The 26,409-nt window shown below is 40.9% G+C and overlaps 1 protein-coding gene across 6 annotated transcripts in view; it reads left to right on the top strand.

Annotated features, from left to right (window-relative positions):
• The first annotated feature begins 5,271 nt into the window (after window positions 1-5,271).
• The window catches only part of TPCN2 (two pore segment channel 2), a 53,270-nt gene continuing 32,132 nt past the window's right edge, over window positions 5,272-26,409 (top strand). For 4 of the 6 annotated variants that reach the window (XR_011000268.1, XM_068194203.1, XM_068194201.1 and 1 more), the window contains exons 1-24: window positions 5,738-5,888; window positions 7,846-7,910; window positions 9,135-9,211; window positions 9,848-10,025; window positions 10,638-10,754; window positions 12,071-12,177; window positions 12,654-12,726; window positions 14,372-14,471; window positions 14,779-14,844; window positions 15,205-15,269; window positions 15,350-15,385; window positions 16,367-16,464; window positions 16,764-16,845; window positions 17,210-17,296; window positions 18,107-18,226; window positions 18,546-18,605; window positions 18,692-18,820; window positions 19,457-19,506; window positions 21,295-21,394; window positions 21,685-21,756; window positions 23,794-23,867; window positions 24,243-24,333; window positions 24,456-24,538; window positions 25,058-25,139. Coding sequence is in view for 5 of the 6 variants with exons in the window: in XM_068194203.1 (XP_068050304.1) it covers window positions 5,783-5,888; window positions 7,846-7,910; window positions 9,135-9,211; window positions 9,848-10,025; window positions 10,638-10,754; window positions 12,071-12,177; window positions 12,654-12,726; window positions 14,372-14,471; window positions 14,779-14,844; window positions 15,205-15,269; window positions 15,350-15,385; window positions 16,367-16,464; window positions 16,764-16,845; window positions 17,210-17,296; window positions 18,107-18,226; window positions 18,546-18,605; window positions 18,692-18,820; window positions 19,457-19,506; window positions 21,295-21,394; window positions 21,685-21,756; window positions 23,794-23,867; window positions 24,243-24,333; window positions 24,456-24,538; window positions 25,058-25,139 (2,118 nt within the window). In the remaining variant the exon portion in view is untranslated. Of the gene's footprint in view, window positions 5,300-5,737; window positions 5,889-7,845; window positions 7,911-9,134; window positions 9,212-9,847; window positions 10,026-10,637; window positions 10,755-12,070; window positions 12,178-12,653; window positions 12,727-14,371; window positions 14,472-14,778; window positions 14,845-15,204; window positions 15,270-15,349; window positions 15,386-16,366; window positions 16,465-16,763; window positions 16,846-17,209; window positions 17,297-18,106; window positions 18,227-18,545; window positions 18,606-18,691; window positions 18,821-19,456; window positions 19,507-21,294; window positions 21,395-21,684; window positions 21,757-23,793; window positions 23,868-24,242; window positions 24,334-24,455; window positions 24,539-25,057; window positions 25,140-26,409 lie in introns of those variants that run through there. The other 2 variants (XM_068194206.1, XM_068194205.1) reach the window with 2 other exon arrangements.

The following is a 26,409-nucleotide window of genomic DNA, read 5'->3' on the forward strand; positions in this document are numbered from 1 at the left end:
CCAAAACGTGAGAAATTAGTGACATCTGCATCAGTATCTGGCATACCTGTAATATAAACTGTTTTACCACAATGAGTCAGGCTACAAGTCAATTTTGGTTGGCTGCAGTCCAGACACTGCAGCCAAAAGAACTCAGGACTGAGGTACCAAATGGCACAGACACAATTGAATTCTCTGGAAAGTTGTTTTGCTTGGGTGTATTCATGGGTAAAAGAAATGCAATAGCTAAAGGTGTTTTTGGTGGAATTACCATAGGAACATTAAGTGCAAGAGCTACAATTACTAGCTATTCAGTACAATTTACTGAAACAACAGCTGGAAGGACTGAAAGTCCCAAAATTTTGTTGCTGGCTTTGCCTAGAATAAAAAAATCTTGTATTTGTTGAAAAAACTGGATAATTTTGGTAGAAATGCCTTCATAACAAAAATTATTTAAAAGGTGTATCTGTTTTGAGGAGGCTGATTCAAACCTCGTACCTGAGGGTATTAAGCTGGGACCAGTTGAGGAATGGTTGACTGAGGCATAAATGACTGAGGTACCAATACCATTTGACTGGGCAATTGGCTGTAAGGAGGTACCACTACTTGTGTCAAAGCACGGTGGGAATCTGCACTCTTTTTTGAGTTTAACGACAAAGGTTTGTCATCAATGTCAAATTCGGAGTGACAGTACTTAGCAAAATGCTTCCCTTTCCAACATTGAGGGCAAATAGAAAGTTGTTTGGATTGGATTGTTTTTGTAGGACAATCCTTTTTCATGTGTCCTGGTTTACCACAAGCAAAGCAAAAAGCCTTTTTATCAGAGTCCAACTGTACAGTACCAACAGATTTTTCAAAATTTTTTGTTTGTGTTTCTAGGACTTTTTTGACCTTTTCCATTTGTTGTCCCAAATTTTCTCACAAAGCTTTTGCTAAATTATCTCCCAATGTTTTTTGTTGCGGTGCATTTCGGGGGGGGCCCTGGGGGTGTCCCTGGGGGGGCCCCCCCAGGCTGTGAGTTCGCAGGTAGCAGCAGCCAGGCAAGGAGACTCCACACGGCCTCTGAGGGTGCTCATTAGATGAGGGTTTATTGGGGGTGCTACCCCCAGGAGGCAGCATGGTTTATGGGGAAGGTGGGAAGGGGAGTGAGGCGGCAAAGGGGAGGGGGAGAGAGGGGCTGAGAGAGCACCAGCCAGGAGAGCCGTCGAAGAGAGACCAAAACATCCCCCTGGCACACTGAACAGGGAGATTCAAAGTGGGCGCGGAACAGATCGGGCCAATGGGATTACAGGCACAGGATACTGCAGGGGAGGATCACAGGCTTGGAATAAACCATACATTTTCAAGGGGTGAGACAGAGCATACCATTTAACTAAAATATAACACCACAATTCACCCTTTTTTGTTAGAAAAAAGATGAAGAGAATTATGACCATTAACAATTTAAAAATGAAGCAGTGATTACACAGTTTTACAGCATAAAATAAGTACAATTGCAGTGATGATAAATTGAATACACTATAAACAGTCCATTTGACGCTGTTTGCCTTTGGTGGGAGGTATTGTTCAGTTCTGAAAGGGTATTAACACAGTATAAAGATAAAATGAGTATTTAATTGTAATAAACAGCTTATGTCGGTCCATATTGCAGATTTTTAAGTGAATTTAAAGCATAGGCGAGTGCTTTAAGGGCTTCAGCCTTTGGCACTAAGCTCATATGAGAGTTTTGGGATTGGCCTTTTCAGCGTGACTGGCCCAATGGTGTCTTACCTTTTCCAACTGGCTTTTCAGACCACCACAGCCCCCAGTTTTAGGCTATGGTGTCGACTTCTGTTCCCCCTCTCAGGGACAGGAAAACACCTGGAGCCCCCTGGACTCCGCACAGGTTTGTGGCCTCAGATCCTCACCCTTGGATCTGAGCTTTACAACTGCTTAATCACCTGGAGCCCCCCAGACTCTGGACGGGTTTGTGGCCTCAGATTCTCACCCTTGGATCTGAGCTTTACCACTGCTTACACCTTCCAACCGGTTTAACCCAGAAGACCCCCGGTTTTAGGTCATCCCCCCCTCCCTCCTTTTCCCTCCCGCCTGGATCTCCGGGGCCCATGGGAAAATGGAGGCAGGGCGTGAGGGATGACTCCCGCTCCCCCCTCCCTACTCTTCCCTCCCCCCCGGCTCTCTGGGACCCATGGGAATGTGGAGGTAGGGGTTATTCACCACAAAAATCGCAAAATACTTTCCCAGACACCATTTTAGGTTATCAGTCACCCTCAGAACCTACTGAGGACAGCATAAACCCAAAAGCGATTTTGGTCCAGCAGTCTAATACTATCTGAACCCTCGCTATTCAAGAAACAACTGAAAACTGCTTCTTGTTGGATCTACCCTTGTGACCTGACAGGCCCCTGCTTTCTAAAACTGAAAACAGGACAGACAATCTGCAATATGAACACACACTTAAACTAGAAAAGCATAATTGTAAAAACTACTTCACGGGGATGGGAGGGAAATGGAGAGAAGAGAGGTATGGGATAAGAATGATAAAAAGGTTAGAGGGTTTTAGGATAAAAGTTCTAGCTGACGAGATCTTTTCAGCTAGAACAAGTGGATAGGGATTGGGAAGTGGGGAGGTTACGGGGAGCCAGGGACTCTGCAAAAGAAAAATCTTTTCGGGGTACCCTGCGCCTTCGAGCAGTTTGCTCCCAGTGAACTACCCAAAAATAAGCAAAAAGGGGTATGGATTGCAGAGAAGGATATCATCCTGCTCTTGGAATAACAGGAAAAGGAGATCATGAAGTACAATTTCCAATTCAGCTAAATATACAAGGCTGTTAAAACTGGTATTACAAAATTATTTTAGCTTTGGGTTTTGGTTTCTCAGCTTCTTCCCCAATTCCAGCTCCCACCCTGTGGGATTTGGAAGGCAGAAGGTGGGAATCAGGAGCTGAAGGGGGGTTGGTTCATGAGAGACAGGGAAGGGGCGGAGCATGGGGGAGAAAATGCAGGAAGAAAGGGATTTAGGAAAGGAGAAAGTAGAAGATGGTGCTATGCCATATGGCTGGAGCCATCTTGGCTGACATGTGGTCGTGGATGTGTTGGATACTCTAGGGGTTTTGTTTAGGGGAAGGTGGGGTAGGGATGAAGTTAGGGAGAAGAGGCAGCAAGGGAGGGAGAGAGTAAGACTGAGGAAGGAGGTCACAGAACTGACAAAAGCAGTTTTGGGGGGTGCGGTGCCTGGGTTGTCTGGTGGCTCCCTTGTGGAAACTGGTGGGCTTTCGCCGCGGCTGTGGTCCAGGGCATCAACTGCTTGGGCTCGGCACTCCGCACGGTCCGCCCGCTCTGAAGGGTGCTCCCCACCACTGCCAGGCAGGGGGTGGGGTGCGCTCCGCGCGGCTTCTCTGGGTGCTGGGGCGCGTGCGTGCAGCGGCGGGGTCGCGGCGGGCCAGGGCTGCGCCAGGGCCTGGGCCCATGACGGCTGGTGGTGGTGGGGTTGCAGGGCATCTGCACAGTGGTGACAGGGCCGCACGAGGCCGTGGCTGCGACTCCGCGTGGCCACTCCGCGGTGCTGGAGGCGGTGCTGAAGCGGTGTTCCACGGGGTTCTGCGCTGTACTGGCAGGGCGGTGGTGGTCTCAGGGTCGTTGATCCTCGAGCCCGGACTTGGGCGCCATTTGTAGTACCCAACACCCCCGGGGGCTTCCCCCCACCGAAATGCGCCGCTACAGTTTTACCTAACTTTTCTTGAGATTCTGCAATCTGCTCTCCAAAAGCATTAACTTGCACATTAGCAAGATGCTGTGGAGAGGTGAGCTTACTGCAAGATGTTAGCATATGTGTTACAGTTAGAGACTGATCAGGTAAAGTTAAAGCAATTGTTTTACATTCTTCTTATAAGTCTTTTGATATCATGGTGAGAAGGAGTTTAGTATTGTGGATTTACATCATTACGACAAAGGCAAGGAAGAGTTCATTTGAATCCAAATTTTTTTCTCTAAAAAGAGCAGGGGGATGCTCAAAGGAGGCTGTGAACCTGTGGGAAGCCCATGCTGGAGCAGGGTCCTGGGAGGGACCTGTGGAGAGAGGAGCCCATGCTGGAGGAGGTGTCCCAGTAGGATTTGTGGCACTGCAGGAAACCCACAACGGGCTGTTCCTGAAGATCTGCAGCCCATGGGAAGGACTTGTGTTGGAAAAGTTTGTGGAGGACTGTTCTCTGTGGGAGGGAAACCGCCACGCTGAAGGAGGGGAAGGACTCATTGCCCTGAGGAGGAAGCAGTGGCAGAAGCAACAAGAACTGATCATAACACCATGCCCTGCCTCACTACGCCACTGAGGGAGAGGGGTAGAAAATCAGGAATAAATTTAGCCCAGGAAGGAGGGAGGGGTGTGTTGTCGTTAGGACTTGCTTTATTTCTCATTATCCTGTTTTGTTATGATTGGTAATAAATTCAAATAATTTTGCTATGTAGATTCTGTTTTGCCTATGGTGGTATTCAGTGAGTGACCTCTCCCTGCCCTTATTTCATATTTTCTCTCCATATCCAGCTCAGGAGGGGAGTGATGGAGCAGCCCAGGTCAATCCATTGCACAACCATTATGGTAAAGATAACATCAAAGAGTTTTTGTTTTTATCTTCAGCTGGATCTTACCCTGACTTATTTGGAAGTCAGTGTTGCAGATGAAAGCAAAAGCTACCCCATTGCTATTTATCAAACATATATAAAATTATACATGTTCCTCTCAGAGTTAAATAAAGGTGGCCCTTAGAGACCAATAATTTTTTTGTCATTTGGCTGAATTTGACACATCATGACTAATAGCTTGTTGTTTTCCCTACATACCACCAGCTCCCTGAAAGAGAGCTGGCCTATCACAACACCATTGTCCACAGTGAACATTGCTCCCTGGTCCATGATTTTATTTGCAATTCAACTAGTTATTACAATTAAGAGTCACCTTTATAACAGTCTTGACTAGTAAATGTGTAAAATATTCACTGAAGAGCACCCCGTTTGATAAACAACATGTAGCTTTCAATTAAAGAGCAAAGGATAGGTCTACTTTTACTTCCCAAGCTGGAGTACTAAAATGAGGGATTGATAAACTCTTGTGTTCATCCTTATGCTGCCACAGATCCCAGTATGCGGCAGAAAAGCGTTGGCAAATTGTCCTGACGCCTCTTTTGAAATTGCAGCTGTATGAAACTGACCAGTGGAAGGGCGTGTGAAGGGGACCGTGAGAAAAGTGGGCAAATAGCACAAGTGAAGCATCTTTAACAGTGACAGCAACACGAGTGAAGTTCAGGGCTGCTTATGGAATGCCTACGTGATTAAATACAAATTAAGTACTTTCTGCGACCAGGGATGTAAATGGTTATTTAGGACTGTGATATATGCGAGAAGCAGCCCTGCAGCTGCCCTGAGGCACCCAGCCAGGAGCCTGCAACTAGCCTGAGGCGAAAAAAGATGCAACTCCTTACCGGGGATGTATTTTTTAATCCATGAATGACGCGTGGCATGTGAAAACCCGACACTTTTCTCCCGCACACGCCGCCGGCTCCAGCAGCCAGGAGCGGGCGGGAAATGGCGCCCAGGGGGGCGAAGGCCGGGGCAGCGCCGCGTCCGGCGGGAGGAGCCCGGCGGGGCCGCAGATCCCGCTCTCCCTCGCAGCCGGTCACATGCGGCGGGCGGAGCCGCCCGGGGCCGGCCGAGCCCCGCTCCCGTCCCGCCCCCGGTCCCCTCCCTCCCGCCCCGTCCTGCCCCATCGCAGTCCGGCGGCGGCGCGGCGGCAGCGCGGTCGGTGGTGCCGATGGAGGCCGGCGCTGAGGAGGAGCCGCTGCTGCCCCCGCGGCGCTGGCGGGCGGGCCGGGGGTTGTGGCGGGAGCGCGGCGGTGCCCGCTCGGCCGGCGAGGACGGTGAGTGCCCGGGGCGCTGGAGCGGGTGGAGCTCTCGCCTTTCCCGCAGAGCTGGGGCGCTCCCGGGAGCGGGAGGGGCAGGAAGCTCCCCGGGCTGCTGCGGGGCTCGGCGGGGCTCGGCTGCCCTGCCCGGGCTGCTCCCGGCAGCTCCGGCGGGGACGGCTCTGGGGGAGCCGGTAGCACTGGGTTCAGGTGCGAGCCTTGCACTGCTGCTACAGCCCCAGGCTTCTTTAGTTCCTTATGTAATTTTAGGGTTTTCCTCTCAAGTGCTGACAAGGTTTTCTCGGACCCGGTGACTGTCGTAGGTCTGACATCTCAATTCCCCCAGGATGGAATCCTTTGGAGACCTCAGGTTCTCTCTTTTCGGGACATTGCGTCACCTAAGGGAGCCTTCACTTTTTGTTGGTCTTTCGTGCAGTTCCAGAAGTGCAGCGGGGTCTCGGATGGATTCTGTGTGCCCAAAGCGAGCCGTGCTTTAATCATCGCTTGTGACTAAGTGTCACTTGCTGTGACTAAGAGTTGCAGAATAAGTTGGATATCCATGGTAGAATGCATGGAGAAATTGCTATAGTAAACATTTTTGTCTAATTTCCCTATTTTATTTTTATACTATGAACAGTCACTTAGATTCTGCCCTTCCAAAATCCTTGGCATCAACATTAGTGGCTTGCTGTGTGCTTCAAGTACCTAAAGCTTTTGCTGTCATTGCAATCCTTTTAGGTAATCGTTCCTTTAAGCAACTTTTTTTTTAAAGCAACTTGTGTGAGATGTCATTAAAAAAAGAATGTCGTTACTGCATTAACCTGGCTTGTCTCCTGTTTATGATCAGATCTTTCTTGTGCCATGGTTTGTATCAGGATCAGTAAAAACTGTTGTTGCTGATGCTCAGATAAAGGGTGACATTTAAAAACCGTTTGCAGTATTTGTAGGAAATAGATGCTGCTGAATCACGTGGAACATAAAATTGTCTGTGACTCTGATCAGAGTTGTTTTTGGCATTGCTTGGTGTGTGGAGGAGGGCATTGTGGTGCTGCTGGGATGGACTCTTTCCTGTTGTATCCTGGGTTGTGATTGCTGTCTCCTGGGTGGAGATGGTATGAAGTGCTCCTTGGGACTCTTCCCCTCTATTGGAAGGCTACGCTAGCATATCTTTTTCATATCTGGAGTCTCCCTCAGTTTTTTGTCTCCTTTTTTTTTTCCTTCCTTATTTTGACCTTAACTACCTTTATTTCTCTTTTTGGCTTAATTGCCGGGTTAGTTCCTGAAAGGTCTTACTTCAAGTAAACACAAGTGGCTGCCCTTTATTTTTTATGTGTCTATCTTCACATAGACTTCTTAATTATGGGCTTTGAAAAGTGTCATACTAACTAATTTAGTGGTGTTTTATTTCAAAATGTATTCTTTCACCCCTTGCTGTGTCTTGAGCTTTGATCTGTTTGGTATGGTAATAGTAACTCCAGGAACAAATTTAAAAAGCACTTAATTGAGTTCTCATATGACTGGGGGTTCCTGTTGGTCTTGGAGGAACAAGATCACTCTAGACCGCAGTATCTTTATTAAACAAAAATAAAAATTGCTATAATAGTAGTGCCTGATTTTCCTGGCTTCGCTTGACTGTACACTCTGTCAAAGAACAATTTGAATCTCAATTATTTTGCCTGTTAGGACTTGTCTCTGTGTAGTTTTGTGATACTTAACTACCAGTGTAATCTGGCTACTTAAACCTAAAAGAGAACCTTTTAACAAAACACAGAAAGGTGCATGATGTGTTTGATATTATGACTTATTTAATGTAATGCACAGTGCTGCTGAGAGTAGATGTGGCAGGAACTCTATTTTTTTGTCTGTGTGTACAGTGCCCTTTGCGTGAGAACCATGATTGTGCACCTTCTGTTAACTGATAAGTGGTTTTATCCAAAATACAGCAAGTGATTTTTATTTCTTTTTTACTTCATAGGTGCTGGAGCTGATAATGACCTTTATATAAACCAAGCTATAGTATTTATTGAAGATGCAATACAAGTAAGTAAAAATTTTTTTGTTAGCTGTTATTCTTCCTATGCTGGATGTTTGTGACACACTCTGCCAGTTTTTAAGTTCTTCTGTGTTCAGGCAACATTTGTAATCCACCATCTCAATTCACAAAGCAAAATCAGAATTCCAAATTCCTGTGGTATGCAAGGCTCAGTGAACTTCTGCCTAGGAGAAATATATTTTTCCCCGAAATGAAGTAATCTCTTTGAGGGTTTCAGAAGACATGCTGTTTTGTGGAGTGATTTTCATGGTGTTTTTTTGTTTGTTTATTTGTTTGTGTTGGTTTGATTGTGGGTGTTTTGCTAGTGACTAATCTACTGCTAAGAGAAATGATTTGAGTAAACCCTGTACTTTGCCTCTCAATCTGACTACTTGCACATAATAAGAGCTGGCAAAAGCTCAAGAGTTTAAGGCTGGCTTCAAGTGTGAAGCTGGAGCTCTTCAGCTTCAGCTGAACTTGGTGCCTTTGGAAGTCTTGATTCCCTCTTTGTCTCTCCTTTACTGGCCATCACTGCAGGTTCCTAGATCCTGTTTTCTCCCAGGCAGAGGGAATGCTGAAGGGCAGTTCTTGAGCTCTCTCGTTGCATCTAGATGGCTTTTGGTTAGGAGATTTCTGGGGGACAGATGTATTTAAGGTGTGGCCACCTTTCTGGAAGCATCTACTCAGCAGGGACAGAGTGAGAACAGCCCAGGAGCTGTCACAGAGGAGGGACATATTTTGGGGATTCCTTAAGAATCACATGCACTTCCTGATCTGGAAGCATATTTTATTCAAAGACATAGGTTGCGGTCTCTTCTATACAGAATTAATTTGTTTGCATCTTATGGCCTGTTGGAAAAGAAAGACAAAAGAAGATCCATGAGTGAAATGAATGTTGGAGAGGGGAATTAAGTGGGTGGACCATTTTGGCAAGTACATAGAATAGTCACCGAATTATTACAAATGCTGTTATTTGAAATGATGACAGTGCTTGCTTGAGATGACTGGCACACAGTTTAATTATCTGAGCAGCTCTGTGGTCTTGAGATAGCAGAACTTCTTTACAATCTTGCCCTTTTCACACAGGTAGAGTACCTCTGTGGTCATGGGTGACCTGATACTTTAATAATTAATAACATGTACTAATTGGGTTTGCTTTGGTCACTTGATCTTTGCTTTTGAGACAGACTGAATGTAATTTTTGAATTAGCCTTTTTGCTTCCTGCCTTCAGTACCGATCTATAAATCACCGTGTAGACTCCAAATCCCTGTGGCTTTATCGATGGTACTATTCCAGGACTTGCCAGTGGTAAGAACTTGGTTATTCTCTTTGCTTTTTTGTTTAGGAGTTAGTCTTCCTGAAAAACTACTCTTCCTCTTTCTTACTTGTTAGATAATTAGGTAATTGTGTTTTTACCTTTATAAGAACTTATTCTGGGAAGCAAGTAAGTTCTTATGACCACATGTGAACATGATAGAAGCAGAAAGCAGAAAACTTTATGGAAGTATGATGACGTAGATGGCTCTTTGGAAACAGCCACAGGACTGTTGCATGAGTGGACTAATTAGCATGATTTAAAGCACTGTGCCTTAAGAGTTTTCAAAGTGTCTGTTTCTAAACATGTTGGATACCAGCAAGATTGTTTGCTGCTCTTAGTTTCAAAAGGACACCACCTCAGGTTACTTGGTGGCCAGCAGTTACATCTCCAGTGCAGGCAACAACATGCTAGTCAAGTGCTGCCTTGTGGTCTAACCCATTTGAGTGAAATATGGTATCATAAAGCTTGGTTTACTTCAAAGAAAATTGCTTTACTGTAAGTATTTTGTTATTATTTTGACTCATTTAGTGGCTGTTTTATGGGGTTTGTTTTGGGGTGGTGGTTTTTTGTATGTTTTTTTAATGGTTTTCTTGGTTTTATTTTTGATTTAATCTCTGTCCAAACAGGATTTTAAGCTTAACCATTACTGTAATCTTGGCTTTGGCTTTCATTGAAGAGCCTTCCTCACTCACTGTCACGTCGGATGTGCGGTACCGCCTTCCCACCTGGAATCCTCCCTGTGGCCTCACGGAGAGCATGGAGCTGCTCTGCTTCCTGGTGTTTGTGATTGATGTGTCTGTCAAGGTGAGCATCTCCTTCATCTGGTACTGAATTAAGCAGTAGGTGTGTGGTAGAATTGTTTTTCAGATCTTGAGTTTGCAAGATGAAATTTCCTTGCTTTATTAGAGCCTCATTTCAGGAGATATTAGCAAGTGTATATTTAAGACATTTATTCCCTTTTTTTAACCTAATTTTCCTAATTGAGTGAAATAAATTTTGCTGAGAGTGCAAGTGTTTTGGCTTAGCTGCTTGTATTAGGCTATAAAATCAGGGTATATAATAAATATGTGTCAGTTCATTTACACAAAATAAAAGTTGTCAGAAACTGACCTTTCTTTGGATACTTATTTCTGAAAAATCCCTTTTTTATGTTTATTAAGTGGAGAATTTTCTTGCATTCAAAGGATTTCTCTCGTGTGGCCTTTGTGCACCTTTTACTTTTGCTGACCTTTATTTAGTTCTTGTAGAAAAAAAATCTCTCAACAACATATTTTTGTTTGGATTTTGGAGAGCTTTTTAAGAACACTAATGTAAAATTGCAGATACTTGGGGAAAAAAATGGTGCTGACTTATTAGGGTATTGGATTTTGTTATTAAAGTAAGTTATGATTGTTCTTTTTTTTTTCACTTGTCCAGAGTTACTTAATTGGATGGAAAGAATTTTGGAAAAATAAATGGCTAATGGCATATATACTGACATTAATTGTTTCCCTTGCTGATTGGATTGTGTCACTGAGTTTTTTCTGCAAAGAGGTAAGAACAGCTTTACTTTGGTCTTTTATAGCTGGATAATTCACTTAAGCACAGAAAAAGTTTAGTGTAATGTAGCTTAGCAAAGAATGTTGTTTGATTCTTAATGTAAATTTTGTGTTTGTTGGTAAAATTAAATAGCCCTCATTGCTTTTGTTTGCCAGCAGTTGAAGAGTGCAGGGAAAACTCATTGCCTGGCACCAATTTTGTTGTGCAGTTGGAGAATTATATGCTTAACTTGACTGAATGGCAAAGCCTCTGTAGTGAAGTATAAGAAAAAGGTAATCAGGTAGTTTAACATCTGCTTTCCAACCTGAAGGTGTGCTGGGTTCAAAACAGTTGTGCCCTGAGAGGAGCATCAGGTTTGGAAATGGTTCTGGAAGTGCTCTCCTTGATGTAGTACTGCACTCTCCCAGTTGGTTTTGTCTGCCACAGATTTACATTAAATTAGTTGTTGTGCATTTGCAATCCTTGTTATAAAAACACTAACGTGGTAAAAATGCTGGGAAGTGAATGAGACACATGATCTTAAAATGTGAAATTTTGAGGTGTGATAGTGGAGAGGGAGTTTGAACAGGACTCTCCCAACACAGCAGTGGCAGAAGGAGCAGTTGAACTGCTGGGATGGATGAACAAGAGCATTGAAATAAAGAAAGTGATTTTTATGGGTTTTTTTTGCTGCTAAGTGTGGCCCACAGAAGACTGATCCTAAAATGCAAGACGCTGAAACACTTGAAGTAGCAAATAAGTGACAGGAATAACTTGAAGGCTTGCAAATGTCTTGACTGCAAGAATCAAAAAGATTATTTACTGCAGTGTTGTGGGAAAAAAAAGCACTTGCAGCTTGAGTCTTGTCAGAGACAGAAATTGCTAAGTAATTAGCAGGCCCTTTAGTTATAAAGCAGTCTGAAAATTGAAGTTAAGCACTTATTTTTAGAATATACATTTGTTTTTATGGAAAGTAGCTCTCTATTAATCCCTTTCTTGAAACGGAGCTTGGCAGAAAATACAAAAATGCCATCTCTTGCCAGATTGTTACACCTACTGAGCAGTAAAGTTAGATTGTTTCCAATTAGTGGCCTGATGAGACTATTGAAATGTCAATGTGTGTTTTTAAAGCAATCTCTCCTCATTTTTAATGAGGTGTGGAATCTTTTTTGGTATTTTGTGAGCTCAGAAGAGCAGAGCTCAGTTCTTTTTCTGTTCCACTGTTGGCTTAGTTGATGTGTGTGTCCAGTGCTTTCTGACAAACTTGCATTCAAAGTATTTGAGCTGCCAATCTTGCAGGAACTCAGTGCCTGATCTGTTGTTTTTTGCAGAGTGTGAGAATAAGAAGAATCCTTCGCCCATTCTTTCTCCTTCAGAATTCTTCTATGATGAAGAAAACGTTAAAAAGTATCAACAGCACATTGCCTGAAATGATGAGGTGGGTTATAGCACAGAAAACATCTTTTCACAGGATGGCTGGTAGCAGGCAGGTTGTTATCCTTTGAGTTCTGGTGTGGGGCATCTGAGCAGCTTCCTTCTGGATCGGGTAGCTAAGTGCTCAGTGAGATCAGGTCACAGGGAGTGAAGATGCTGGTAACTTTTTGATTTCCCTTTAGTCTGTACAGGATGTCTAGACTTTGACATGACTGTGTGTGTGACATAGGTTTTTAAATGCTAGTTGAGTGGGAGGTTTTGATTCTGCTTTTCTAAGCCCTTTTGTAAGGGAAAAACTGAGGCACATAAATGTGATTTTTAGTTTGTATCAAAACTCACATCTCCTCCTGTAATCTCCATATAACTTCTTAAAAACACCCCTTGTTTTCTTTATATGGCATAATTTCGCATTTTCAGTAGAGGATTTTAAGCCTAAGATAAAGTTACTGTTAATACTTTGATATATTTACTTTCCAACAGTGTTCTTCTACTACTGGCTGTTCATCTGTCTCTCTTCACCATGTTTGCCATGCTGCTCTTTGCTCGAACAAAGGTAATCAATTCTCTGGCTGCTTTGGTAGCTCTGGGTGCCTTTTTTCTGTACTTGCACAGCTGCTTCTTGTCTAGTTTTATAGTCAGACTAGTGAAACTTATTTTCCCTGAAAAAGGTCACGTTGTCAGACATGCTGAGATAAGTTTGAAGTCCATTTGGAGAGCTCTTACATGTGTATAGTATCATGTATGCAGGAGACTTCCTTATGTATTTACCCAGTTTAATCCCTTGAGTTAGCTTCTCTGCTTTTGCTGAAACCTTCTGTGCTGTTCTGTCTTCAAAGCTCTTATCACTCTTTCATTTATATTATCATTCATTTATTTTTTTTCTATTCTCTATCTAGCTTTTTGCTAACTTTAGTTTCTTCTGTGTTTTCTCGCCTTTCAGTACTGGTATTCCTACCAGGCCATGGCCTGGTAGGTTTTTGCCTGTAGTAGTTTTGGTTTTTGATCCCTTTGGGTTTTCCTCTCGTTTTTCTCTTCCTGCTTCTGAAAAGTAAAATTGAAATTTTGTGGTTAAAATAATTTTTGTGTTTCGGTAATCTTGATATGTTCCTTCTCTTCTAGACTTCCTGAAACTTAATTTATCACACTCAGATTATTTGTGGGTTTTTTAATTCTTACTTTTTAAGGCCTTCTGTAAATATATTGCTGTAAACACAAAAATTTCTTGCATACTTCTCCCAGTAATTTTGGTCCCGTCCTTAATCTCAGTTTTGCACCTTCATTTCTGCTGCACTTTGCACTTGTGCCAGCTTCTAGTCTTCCTCATGATCTGCAAATTCCCTGAATTCCCATGATTTAGAACCTTTGGAATTAGAAGCAGATGCCTGTTTTCCCACTGCTAGTTGCCTTCTGGACCTTTGTATTATCTCTGTTTGTCACATCTAATTTCAGCTATGAGCTTTCCCAGCAGATGTGTATTTATAACTTGTATACCTAAACCAATCACATGTGTGTACATTGAGGCAAAAAATAACAGATTAGAGAGTGGACTTTCCTATTTTGGTGTGCTGCTCTGACATCCATACAAAGTAATTTTATCTAACATGGCATTTTATCTAACATTTTATTTTATTAATGAAATTCATGACTCTTTGCATTGTCTTGTATATGTCCTCTAGGGTTACATATTCTAGTCTTTGCAGCAGATTCAAGAGCTGCTTGTCCTGTGCTGCCTGACTCATGTTTGTGTTGTTTGCACTCTGCATCATTTTTTTATCTGTCTCTTCTTGACCTCCAGAAGAAAAAAATATGTGGAGGATTCAAGCATCCAAGATCAGCCTCCCAGTGTGTTTTTGATGAAAGTTCTGAGTCCCATACTGTCAGTTTGTGGCATGATTGTTCTTCCTGGGTCTGAGGTGCTAACAAGACATAACTTCATGTGGACCTTCCTGTTCTTGTGTTTTTTAATTGCTGTTAATAAGTGATGTGATTGCTCTGTATTCATACACATTCTCTTAATTTTTATGTTTGGCTTTTGCTTTTTCCACAGGGTAGATTTGATTAAGATTTGATTTCTTGTGTGTAAGAAATTGATTGTTGACTGATGTTAATTGTTAAAAAATTAAAACTTTTTTCCCCCTTCCTTGGTAAGACAGTGATTCCTTGGTATTTTTCATAACAATGAACACATCTTTGCCTAGGACAACCAGCAGGATAAGGAGTGGGTGGTGTATTTCCGGAATTTACCGGAGTCCCTGACATCACTGCTGGTCCTGCTGACTACTGCAAATAATCCTGATGGTGAGCAGTCTTTCAGAAATAACTGTTGTCTCTCTTTCTGAAGAACAACAGAGTAAGATTGCTCTGTTCAGACTACTGTAACCATTCTTTCAGCTGCTGGTTCTTAGTATGGCTAGAGAAAGGTTGTGTAAAGTTTTTTCATGCCTTTAGTAACTTGATTCTTGCCTTTCTGTGGTGTAATTATATATGCCACTCTAAAATCTGGCTGTATGAGAGCTTTTACCAATTACCAAAAGTTTGTAGAGGTCTCTACTGTGCATCTCAAGCATTAAAATATTATTTCCTATTTTTGTTAAATTTGATACAGTGATGATACCTGCATATTCTAAAAATCGAGCATATTCAATCTTCTTCATTCTCTTCACTGTATTAGGTAAGTTACCTCTTGTCTTCAATGCGCTTCAACTTTGATACTTGTGAATACCATCTACAGTGTTTTATTTTTCTGGGAAAGTTTAATCATGAATTTCTCACTTTTGTGATTCTTCCAGTTATTGCAAAGTGTCTGTGAGATCATTTTCATGGAAGGTACTTATGGTTTGGAATTTCTTGGTAACATGTCACAGGGGAACGGATACATTACAGTATATTCAAACATTAAAAACGTTTTGGAAATCAAACACAAGAAAATGAACCCTCTTTAAGTTTTACATTTGATTTACTGCATACATTGAAACTTCTTTGAGGAACAGATATTTTTCAGTAAATTTTACTGCCTCTTCTTCTCCAATAGGCAACTTGTTTTTGATGAATTTGCTCACAGCAATAATATACAACCAGTTTCGAGGGTATCTTCTGGTGAGTAAAGCAATCCTAATTTCTGTGTTCTGCCATAACCTTGAACCTTTGAAGAATTAAGTTTCATCTGTGTATTAAAGGAGCCCTCCCACTCTGGCTGCAGATACAGTTTTAAGGTACTAAATGTTCTTTGATGCAGATACTTTTCCCTTTATGTTCTGTTACAGCTAGATCCCCTCTGGTCACAAAATTACCTGCTTGCATATTTCCAAGTATGCTGTGGATTTGCAATTTTGACTATTGTAGGGAGAAAAAAAGGCACTATTGTATGACTGAACAAGGACAAGTGGCTGTGAAGGACAAGTGAAGGAAATCTGCTGTTTATATAGCTGCTGTAGCAGATCATAGAATATTAAGGGATTGGAAGGGACCTTAGAGATCATTCATGGGCAGGGATACCTCCCACTAGACCAGGTCTTACCCAGACTGGCCCAGTAGCTTTTCTAGTAGAGTTCCAGAGAGAAGGTGAAGTTTGTTGGATAATAAGCCCAAGGCAATATTACTCAGAATGAATGGCCCCCACCCTCTTGTGGCAGAGGAGTGTGTAAAAAGAATGGGTGTAGAAAGGATTTTTGGTAATCCTTTCCTCCTCCTCTGTTTCATCCCTTCTTTCTCAATTTTCTTCTTTCTTACATGACAGCATGACATAATCTGACTACTAATAAAGTAACTGAGATTGAAAGTGGTTACTGTAACTAAAAAACCCATGAAAAAGCATAGCTCTGGATTTGTGCATTTAGAGTAGGACAAGCTCTCTAACTCTTCTCTTTGCATGCTAGTATGAATTTCTGTGAATGCTTGAGCTTTGCTGTTGCCAGTGTCTCTGGAAGAGGCATATGCCTGTGTGCTCCAGAATTGAAAGTAAACCATAACCTGCATGTTTACTTGAATTCCAAGGACTTGTTTTCTTACTTGCTTCTTTCCTCCTTGTACACAGAGTTCTTGGAAGGAGTGAGGCCTAGGGCAGTCTCCTGTTCTGATCTCTAATCACAAATCTGGGATGTGTGCCCAAGGATCAGTATATTATTTAGCCATAGGACACAGTAGTGCCTGAAGTGTGAGTAAATTGTTTCCTCTGTGGTGTTTTTACTGCTCAGAAATCAGTTCAGTCCTCCCTCCTCAGGAGGCGGCTGGGAATCCGGGCTGCGTTTGAGGTGCTGTCTTCCCTGAAAGAGACTCCTGCTAGTGCACAACAGTAAGTGAAGGATCTTGGAAAAGTAGAGTTTTGGTCATCTTGTTTTGTTTTAATGTATTTACTGAGGTTCCATTCTTGAAAATGGCAGATTGTTGTTCATCTTATTTATTTATTTTTTCTGTAACTGGATGTTCTTAACACACTGTTTGTGACTCTTACAGGGTCTGTTTCCTTTTTTCCTACTTCTAGTTTCATTTGCTTTTCAAAACAAGAAAGAGGCAGGAACACATTTGGAACAGCTCATTTTGCCATCTATGAAGTTATCTGTAGCAGGGCCTGTTCTATTTTCATTTAAATAGGTCCTGTGTCAGTGTTGGGGCCTTACTACAGGTGCTGCAGAAAGCTGAGATGGATTCTCGCTGCAAGCAAGCCATCATGAGAGTAAGAACTGTATTTTCTTAGCCTTTATGTTGGTGACTATCAATTCTGACCAGCAAATCCAGAGATCTGCTCTCTGTTGCAGCATTCCTTAGATCATAACAGAATAGTGGCAGTGCTACATGGGACTAAAATTTAAGTTAGTCAAAAGAGCATGTGATCCCAGAGAGGGAAAATAGAAAAGGCCAGACATGTCCTCCAGTCACTTGGCAGTGTTGTGTTAAAGCAGAGCAATATTGAACCTTACTCAAACAGCTTGAATTACGTCTTTATTCCAAGATTTCCAAGGTAGTCTGAGGGGTTTTGGCAAACTTTGCAGATGTTCCTATTGCAGATGTTGATCTGAATGTTTCTCTTTCATGTGAAGTCACTCAAAATTTGCTCCTGTGACCAGCTGTCAGCTGCCCAGTTCCAGAAGCTCTTTGAAGAACTAGACAAAGATGCCATTAAGCAAGTATGTATGTGATCATCATTTATAAAGCATTAGAAGTTTTCTGGCCTTGTGCAAAAATAAGTGAGAGTACTCTAGTATAAAGTGTGTAAACAAACTTTGCAACATGTGAACACAAAGTGTGATCACATGGCACTGATTTTTAAGCTTTTTGTGAGCAGCTTTTATAGCCACAGACAAAATTGCTCTGGGGACTTTTACAGCATTAGTTTGGGATTGCTAGGTGGTGTTAAATGTACAAAATACATCTTTGCTTATTCTATCAGCATTTGAAAGTGAGTTGTTCAGGAAAAATAGCTCAAAGTCTTTCCTCCAATCCCTGAATGATGACCAAAATGTGGATTCTCTCAGTGTTCAGATGAAAATGGGCAGAAAGCAGTTTTCTCCATTTGGAGAGAGAGAAAGAGAAAACAAAACACTAAATTATTTGAGGGTTAGGAAATGTTCTCTTCTATATTTGCATGTATCTAAGACTTCTGAATTAAATATTGGAAAATGGGGAAGGGATGTATACAAATAGTAGCTTGGTGTTTAGTTTATCTGCTTGGGGCATTGGAGAGAGGTTGGATTATCTTCCTTTTTTGTCATTACCTTGTGTTGTGCCATAATCAGAAATGGTCTCTTGCTGTTAATAGCCACAGCTGGAAAACATTTTCCTGATGAAATGTCAAAATTAGCCTGTGGCCCTGAAGATTTGCTTTGAAACTGTCTGGGTTTTTTTAAATTTGAAATGGGGTGAGTTTTAAAAATTATTGTATATTTTAAAAAATGCTTATGCTTTGTGACTCAGCAAATCTTTTGTGTTCCTTTCAGCACCCTCCCAGTCCAGAGTACCAATCCCATTTTATGCAGAAAATGCAGTTTGCCTTTGGCCATCCCTACTTTGGCTACTTGGGGAATGTGATAGCCCTGGCAAACATTATTTCTATTTGTGTAAGTAAAGGTTTTTTTGTTGTGGGACAGTGGTTTTCTTTCTTTTTCTTTTTGTCATTGTTTTTTGGTTTTTCTCTGTGACAAATTTAATTTCTGCTTTTGTTCTTTAATTTTCTTTAAATAACTGCTTTTTCTAGTAGTTGGGTTTTTGGCATGCTTTTTAGTCATGTGAAGTGTTAAGAGGGAATACTTGCAGTTAAAAATGTATTTTGAGCTGCTTGAAAAGGTCTATGCAAAACATGAAAGACTGTTCTTGTGCTTAAAAATCTGTTTAATGTAGCAGTAAAGCAGTAGATTGATAAAACATTTTTTGTTTAAGGTGGTTTTGGTGATGGATGCAGATAAGCAGCCGTCTGAAAGAGATGACTTCTTCCTGGGGGTAAGATGCAACAATATTCCATGCAGTTACTGCTGTTCCCTGAGATGTCAGGAATTCTAATGGTTGTTTTTCTTTGGGGGGTGTAGGCTATCAACTGCTTCTTCATCCTGTACTATCTGCTGGAAATGTTGCTGAAAGTCTTAGCAATGGGCTTGAAAAGATACTTGTCTTACCCAAGCAATAGATTTGATGGACTTCTGACTGTCATTTTGCTGGTAAGTGCTTTGTTCGCTTACACATTCTTGGATTTGTTGGCTAGGGAGGTTAGGGAACTACAAGAGCTGATGGGATTGCTTTTTTTCAACACTGATCTGCTGAGCTGAACAACATGAGCCAGTGTTGTGGGTTTCTGTAGCTGGAAAGTTTATATAGTGGCACATAGTTCTCTTAGGGTCTGTGTTCTGAAGATAGGCTTATTTAAATCCATGGAAAAAGTGCTTTTCTGATAAGAAACCTTTTAAATTTTATTTGGAAAAAATTAATCTCCTGGAATAATTGCATGAGGCATTCTGTTTCATAGTTTAAAACCACTTTTCTCTTTAAATTAAAAAAAAAATTTTCCAACTATTATAATAATTATCTGGTCAAAGCCTGACAGATGAGGTCAAATTCATGGTTAATGGTATTCACTGTGTATCCTTTTATGAGTCACTATTGGATGCTGTGTACATTTGGTCAGTTTGGAGAATAACTAGGCAAATATGACAATTCAGAGCTTTAAAGTGAGTTGAATTAGTGGCTTAAAGCTCTTGAAAATGTTTCTTGTCAAGAAGCTTACATAATTTCTGGAACACAGATTTATAAAGTAAAGTGTTGACTTTTTTGTTTTGGTTTTTCTTTCCTAACTGAAGATTCTGGAGATTGCAACTTTTGCTGTGTATGGATTTCCTCACCCTGGCTGGTGAGTAACCTCTGTGACCTGCTGCCCTTTGCTCAGTGGTTGGGGTGGGTCAGGGGAACACACACATTGTCATATATACATGTCATGATGCTGTGATTATCAGCACAGTTTTTAATTTACCAAATTTGATAGAATTTCACACCCTTGTAGTCACTAGAGGCCATGCAATATGGATAAATGAAATAATTTTTCTTTTTTCCTAGTGTTTTAGAGTTCTGTGTAGCTCTTCTGAGATGAATGCATTTGTTTAAACTGTAATCTGATTTTATAGAATATCTTGGCAGGTCTGTGCTTACCAGGGGTGTAGGAGTGGGAATTTGGTACTGCATAGATAGCCTAATATGTTTCGGTATCAGATTGTCCAAAAATCCAGTTATATGAACTCCCAAACAGCTGATGAAACCTCTTCAACCCTGTATGTAGACTGAAGGCTGAGGTTTTTCTCATGCTATAAAATGTAGTAAGAAATTTCCCATGGACTTAACACTTTTTGTCGGTATTGTAATAGCAAGCAGTTGGGTTTTTTTTTTATTTTCTTAAGTTCAGACAGCTTTTGGATAACTATCCTGTTTTCTTTTTTGTTGTAAAAGACATAAAAATCATTGCTTAAGATTTGCAAACCGTTTCCACAAGAAGAGAGGAAAGCAAAGGAATTCTGGAAGATTTCCTGAGTCTTCACAAGTGATTCGTAACACATTCTGTTACTTTGTGTCTTCATGCAAGCTCACACTTAAAACACTGGCACTCCCTGATTTTTCAGGATATTTTTTATGTTGCCGTGAAGAACCTCTTAATTTACACTAGAATCTCTGAAGAGATGTAAACAAGTCAGACCTTATGGTTTTAGAAGGGTTTATATTTGAATATTACTTGTATTCCTATCACCTAGAAGTGATAGTTACCAGAAGAGTAATTGCTACAGTCTAATTATGTTAATTATTGATGTTATCATTATGTTTGTGTTTGCTTCTGCCCTTTGATTCTTAAATGTAGGCAATTACTTGCTCTGTCATCTTCGAGCACCAGAAATTCTTGTTAGGTCTTTGTGTCAGTCACTGCAAGCAGGTTACAACCCAGATGAGTCACTCTGAGTCCTGATGTGTGCTGCTGTCACCTCCACAGACCAAGCAACCGCCACCTTCACAGCAGGACAATGATGTTGCTGTTATCTAGACTGTGCCTTCTGTGCAGTGTTATCTTAAATAATTTCTTTCATTGTTGGGGATGAATATATTGGAGGTAGAAATCACAATTTTGCATCAGTGTTACCAAGTCATTGGCAGCTTTAGCTCCCCACCACCTGCCCTCCTTTCCAGCCAAGAAGCTCATGTAAAAGCCAGAATTCAGGGCTGGGTTTTGAAGTGTATGCCCATGTCCCATGGAATGTTAACACATAAGGAAGAAGGTTGACAAGGCAGTCCTTTAACCTAGTGCTGTTTTCATAGCCCTTCTTCAGCCAGGCATGCCCTGAAGGATTAATGCTCATCTTTGTGCAAGTTCCTGAAGTATCTCCCTCTAGCAGTCCTTCTGATTCACTTTTGTTTGCTGAAAGGACCCTCTTTGGTGCCTCCTCCCCAGCAGAAGGCACAAACGTGCACTTCAAAGAGCTCTCTGTACATATTTAAGAGCCCAGGCTAAAGGGATTCCTTCCTTCATCAGTTATTAGTTTACTGTAGCTGAGATTCCTGCTAAGTAAATCAATGTATTTACCTGTAGCCCAGTAGATTTAACTGTATTGTTCTGTGGTGGGCTGTTCCTCTGATTTGTGACTTTTTCTGCCCGTCCTAGGAGGCCTGAGTTCATGGGCTTGTTGTCCCTGTGGGATATGGTGCGGCTGGTGAACATGTTAATTGTCTTCAGGTTCCTGCGGATTATCCCCAACATGAAGGTGATTGCTCTTCCCTCCACAACTTTTGTTTCTTTGTTGGTCAAGCTATAAATTTTGTTAGAGCCTTTCAGTGTAGGTTGCAATTCTCGTGCACATGAGTGGAATAGCTCGGCTCTAACTGTCCTGACTTTTGCACAGCCCCTCACAAAATCACTTACTCTCGCCTGCTCCCTCACCAGAGAAAACCAGCTCAAGTTCTCTTGATGTGATTCTTTGTCCTTTTAGTAAAAAGTTGATATGGATTGGAAGTGTGATGAATGTCATAGGTACAAAATTCTGCTCTGTTTTAGTTCATGGCTTTGGTTGTTACTACACTGCTGGATCTGGTGAAAAACTTAAGAGCCTTTGCAGGAATCCTTGTGGTAAGTAAGATGCAAGATTGTAATTTCCTTTGTTATAGTTTAATAAGGGTATGTCACCAACAAAGTTAACAGAGTTAAGGTTCTTGTACAGTCACCACGAGCAGTAACATTTCACCTTAACCAGCCAGTTCTTCTCCAGGGCATGTCTTGGAAAGCTGAAATAAACTGCAGGTTTGTGATGGCCAGCACACAGTGGCAGTGCCTCCTTTAGGCAGAGTATCTTTAAAAGATTAATTAAAACTTCTTTTGAGTGTCTGCCTCAGCGTGGATTCAAATTAAAAATTAATCCATGCTAAAAGTAGACCAGTTTTCCTTACCCTGGTTTCCATATGTTAAATTAAATAGCAAAACAACTTTAAAATTGTTTTTGGCTGAGAAGGTCTTGAGATGGCATGTTTGGACATGATTTTTTAAGAACCTCTGCCATCCTGTTTTAGGTGTGCCTGTGTAGAACATAGACTCAACAAATGTGATTAAAGGGTGGATCACAATGTGTGATGTCCATTACATAAATTCTCCCAACTCTTGAGTTTCTGGCTTTGCAACCAAGTCTTCCTGGTAGGGCAAAGAAGTGCCTGGGTAGGTTTGGTTTTGCTGTTCTTGGGTTTTTGTAGGGTACCTTAATTTGAATGGTTAAAGATCAATGATTTGTTGTTCTAGTCTATATTCCTAGTGTGAAATTTACCCAGAATATCTATTTTTGTCATTAATCTCTGCTTTTATCTGTAGAGGATAGGCCTTAAATTGGCTTATGTTGCACTTTGAAATAATAATATTGGTTGGGGCAGATCTAAGATGGTAAAAACCTTGTTGTGCTGTACAACTCACACTTCTGAGACAAGTCTGCCAGAGTGTTTGCCTCTTCCATTAATTCAATTTTCTTTTACCTGAGATTACATAGAGGCTCTCACTGAGCTTCTGCTGTAGTGAAATCTGACTCCATTGCCAACTGATGCAAAATATCTTTCCTATGTTAGCCTGGAACACACATGCAGATAAAATAATGTAACTGATTAGTTAATTTCTCAGGCAGTGAGTGTTTTAAATATACCTTTTTTTAAATAATAAAATTAATTTTATTGCCAAGCCAGATACCCCATCTTCTGGCAGGCTGTGAAATGTCAGCTTCAGCTTACTCCAGTGGTGGTCAAAATTTGTAGGCCAGGGAGTTCTCTTCTATTCCTTCCAGATTTCACATTCTCAGGTTTGTTTTGTAACAAAATACAAAAAAAAAAAAAAAACCCAACAAAACCTCTAAAAAAACAAAACAAAAAAACCCACAAAAACCCCAAAAAACCAAAAGAAAAAACCCCAAAACCAACCAAACAAAATAACCCCAACCAGACTTTTTGTTGGAAGACTCAGCTTGCTTCAAGCTTTCCTGGGGTAAATGGCTCCTTCTCAGAGAAGCAAAGCAAAACTGTGGGTTATTTCTAGAACAATCTTTTTAGGATAAAAATTGCAATATCACCTAGGCAACTGCTAAAGACTGAGAAGTGTCTCTTTAAAAAGAAGCTTGCATTTCTAACAATTAGAAGACAGAAGTTCCCAAATCCTTTGTGTTATTCAACACTTTATTTTTAGACTAATTAGCATTTTTTAGGAAGCTGCTGATGAAATATAATATAATGACATAGTTTTGTCTTTAGTAAGGTAAGCTTACTAAAAGTTTATTTTCATTGACTCTAGCAGAAAACTCCTCAGATATTTGGGTTGTTTTTTGTAAATACTGGTACTGAGCTTTGGTTTTAAGTTGCTATTCTGCTGTGTTTATAGTTAAATATCAGCATTCTGTGACAGAGAAGTAAAATAGATGATAAAATTATTTAATGCATTTTAATAACTGAAAATTAGGTAGAATATTAAAAAGTAAGAGCAAGCAGTTGAGAAGTATTTTCACTTTAAAAGCTCCAGGCACTGTTCTTGATGCAATTATCTCAGCTGTGGTACTAATATAAATTCTGTGTTAATTGCATTTTGCTTTCTTATTTTGTGACAGAAATATTCAAAGCTTATAGTTGGTTGTGTTCCTTCCAGGTGGTTTTCTATGCATTTGCTATAACTGGCATAATGCTATTTAAAGGTGCTGTTGTTCCCTTGGGAAATACCAGGTAAGATTCTAAACATCACTGCTCAGAAGGAATCTGTTTTTTAAAAACATTTGCACCTTTATACCTCTGAGCTGTTTGTGGTTGGTTTTGTTGGTTTTTTTTTCCTTTCATTCTTAGAGCCACCCTACTTTTAATGTTAAATCACACAGCTTCATTATCTGTTACTCCTTCTGTTTCTTCTTGCTGCATTGAAATTGCATGAATGCTTATCTGTAGCTTGGAGTTTTACCCTGCTTTATCTGAAATATGTTTTTGAACTGTTTCGCTTGTTTTCTGCCCATATGAGATAATCTAACTTTCTACAAGGGGCTCAGAAGAATTCTAAAGCAGAGTTCACAGGGAGCTGTGTTCACATCAGCCTGTAATCTCTTGCAGTGCTGCCAACACCACACATGACAATGGCACTCTGCAGTGTGGGACCTATGAACAGCTGGAATATTGGCCCAACAACTTTGATGACTTTGCTGTGAGTCTGATCATGGATTAAATCACTCCTTCTTCCCCTCTCTGCTTGTCTTTCCTCCTCATTTTCTGAGGTTTAGATCTGTGGTACAGCCACTTAAACACTGTTCTACTCCCGTTATTTAGGCAGCAGTGGTGACCCTCTGGGATGTGATGGTGGTGAACAACTGGCAAGTCTTTTTGGATGCATTTTCAAGATATTCAAGTCCGTAAGTACTTGAATATCTGTAGTAATACTGAAGAAGTCCCATCTAAATCCAGCTTCTAATGTACTCGAGCAAGAAGTATACACATAGCACAGTTCCTACCATCTGCTCCAAAGGGTGCTGCTTACCTTTCTTTTGTACCAATTCTGATATATAGGAAATAAATCTAATGCTTCTGTGTTTTCTATGTGGATGAACAATTTTTTCTTGACTTAAAACCTTGGACATATCTTTCATTTGTATTTACTGACTTCATGGGGAATGTTTGAATGAACTGGATAGTGCCTGGGTTGAGCTGCTCCAGTGACCGTTGGCTGGTTAACCCAGGAGAGTGAGTCTGTTCAGCTAACTTAATGAAAAGCAAACATTTTTTATTTTTAATTTTTTGATTCAGGCCCCCTTTTCCGTAAAGAAAGTAGTAGTATTATATTTCAAGGAAAAAAATGTGATTTCATGGTGCTCTGCTCAGGCTGAGGTTATTTACTGCCTCCTTTATGTATTGTCTGTTCATCTGATCTGCAGGTGGGCAAAGATCTATTTTGTAGCCTGGTGGTTGATCTCCTCTGTCATCTGGGTTAATCTCTTCATAGCTTTACTTCTGGAGGTAAGGAAGTGTGTTTATTTGGTGTGAGATCCTGAAAATGGGTTCTAATTTCTAAGTTCTGCCCTATGCCCGAAGAGCTGAGGAATTGTTTTCTTTTTCCTAGAGGATTGTATGTTTTATTTGCAATTTTGTCACAAAACTGGTTGTGTCTCATTGGGTATGTACAATTTCATTGTAACAGTCTCCTTATTATAAAGATGAGATATTACTTAAAGTATTATAAAATTGCGTGTCTCTTATACATTACCATTTAAATTCAGCATTAGTTATTCAAGCTGCAGGCTTTTTGCATTTTAATTTGTCAGCAAATGAAGTAAGCAATTTAAATTTAAGATTTTTATTTTATTTGGTTCTCCTGTGTTTCTTCCCACCCCAATTTGAATTACCACCATTGTTCAGTGCTACTCTAGAGAAGTGGAATTGATTACTTATTTTCAAGAGATCATATTCTAGAGTTTTTCAGAGAAACTGTGGGAGTGCAGTTGCCTGAGCAATGCCATGAAGAATGTGTGGTTCTGTATTCCTGGCATACTCATACTCATTCCTGCAAATCCAAATTTCTGATGGAGAAGGGAATGCTAATCATAGCCATCTCCTCCAGGTTCACCATTGTAGATTTCTTCTATAGATAGTGGAGGGAACTGCGAGCCTGTAGAGGGCACCCCATCTCAAACCCTATGAAAGTTTCTTTTGGAGATGTTCTTGACATTGCTGAGTGTACTTAGAATTAAAATTTACTACAGTAGGAAGAAGAGCAAACTTTTGGTCTAGGACATCTTCTACCTGCTTGTTTCTGCAGGGCAGTGACCAAATGTTGCTGTCAGAGCCAAGATGCAGCATTCCATAGCAGGAGAGCAGGATGTCACTATTTTTCTCCCTTTTTTTTTTTTTTTTTCTTTTTTTTTTTTTTTTTTTTTTTTCCTGAGCTGTGTGTATACTCCCTAGATATTCATCTGTCAGAGTTATACAAAATGAGTAAGGGAACATGGCAAAACCTGGACTAGCAGTATGTTTATATGTTGTTGGGTTTTGTATACTCCCTAGATATTCATCTGTCAGAGTTATACAAAATGAGTAAGGGAACATGGCAAAACCTGGACTAGCAGTATGTTTATATGTTGTTGGGTTTTTAAAGATGAAGAAACTCAAATCGGGTGAAATCTTGTGGGTAGTTCACACGGCTGTCTTGGGGACCCAGTCCTTGCTAGGAGCTGAAGGCAGCAGGGCTGTCTTCTGCTCTGCTCTTCTTTCAGTTTGTAATGAGAAAGTT

The sequence above is a fragment of the Anomalospiza imberbis genome, chromosome 6, assembly GCF_031753505.1.
Source record: "Anomalospiza imberbis isolate Cuckoo-Finch-1a 21T00152 chromosome 6, ASM3175350v1, whole genome shotgun sequence".
NCBI classification, from domain to species: Eukaryota; Metazoa; Chordata; class Aves; order Passeriformes; family Viduidae; genus Anomalospiza; species Anomalospiza imberbis.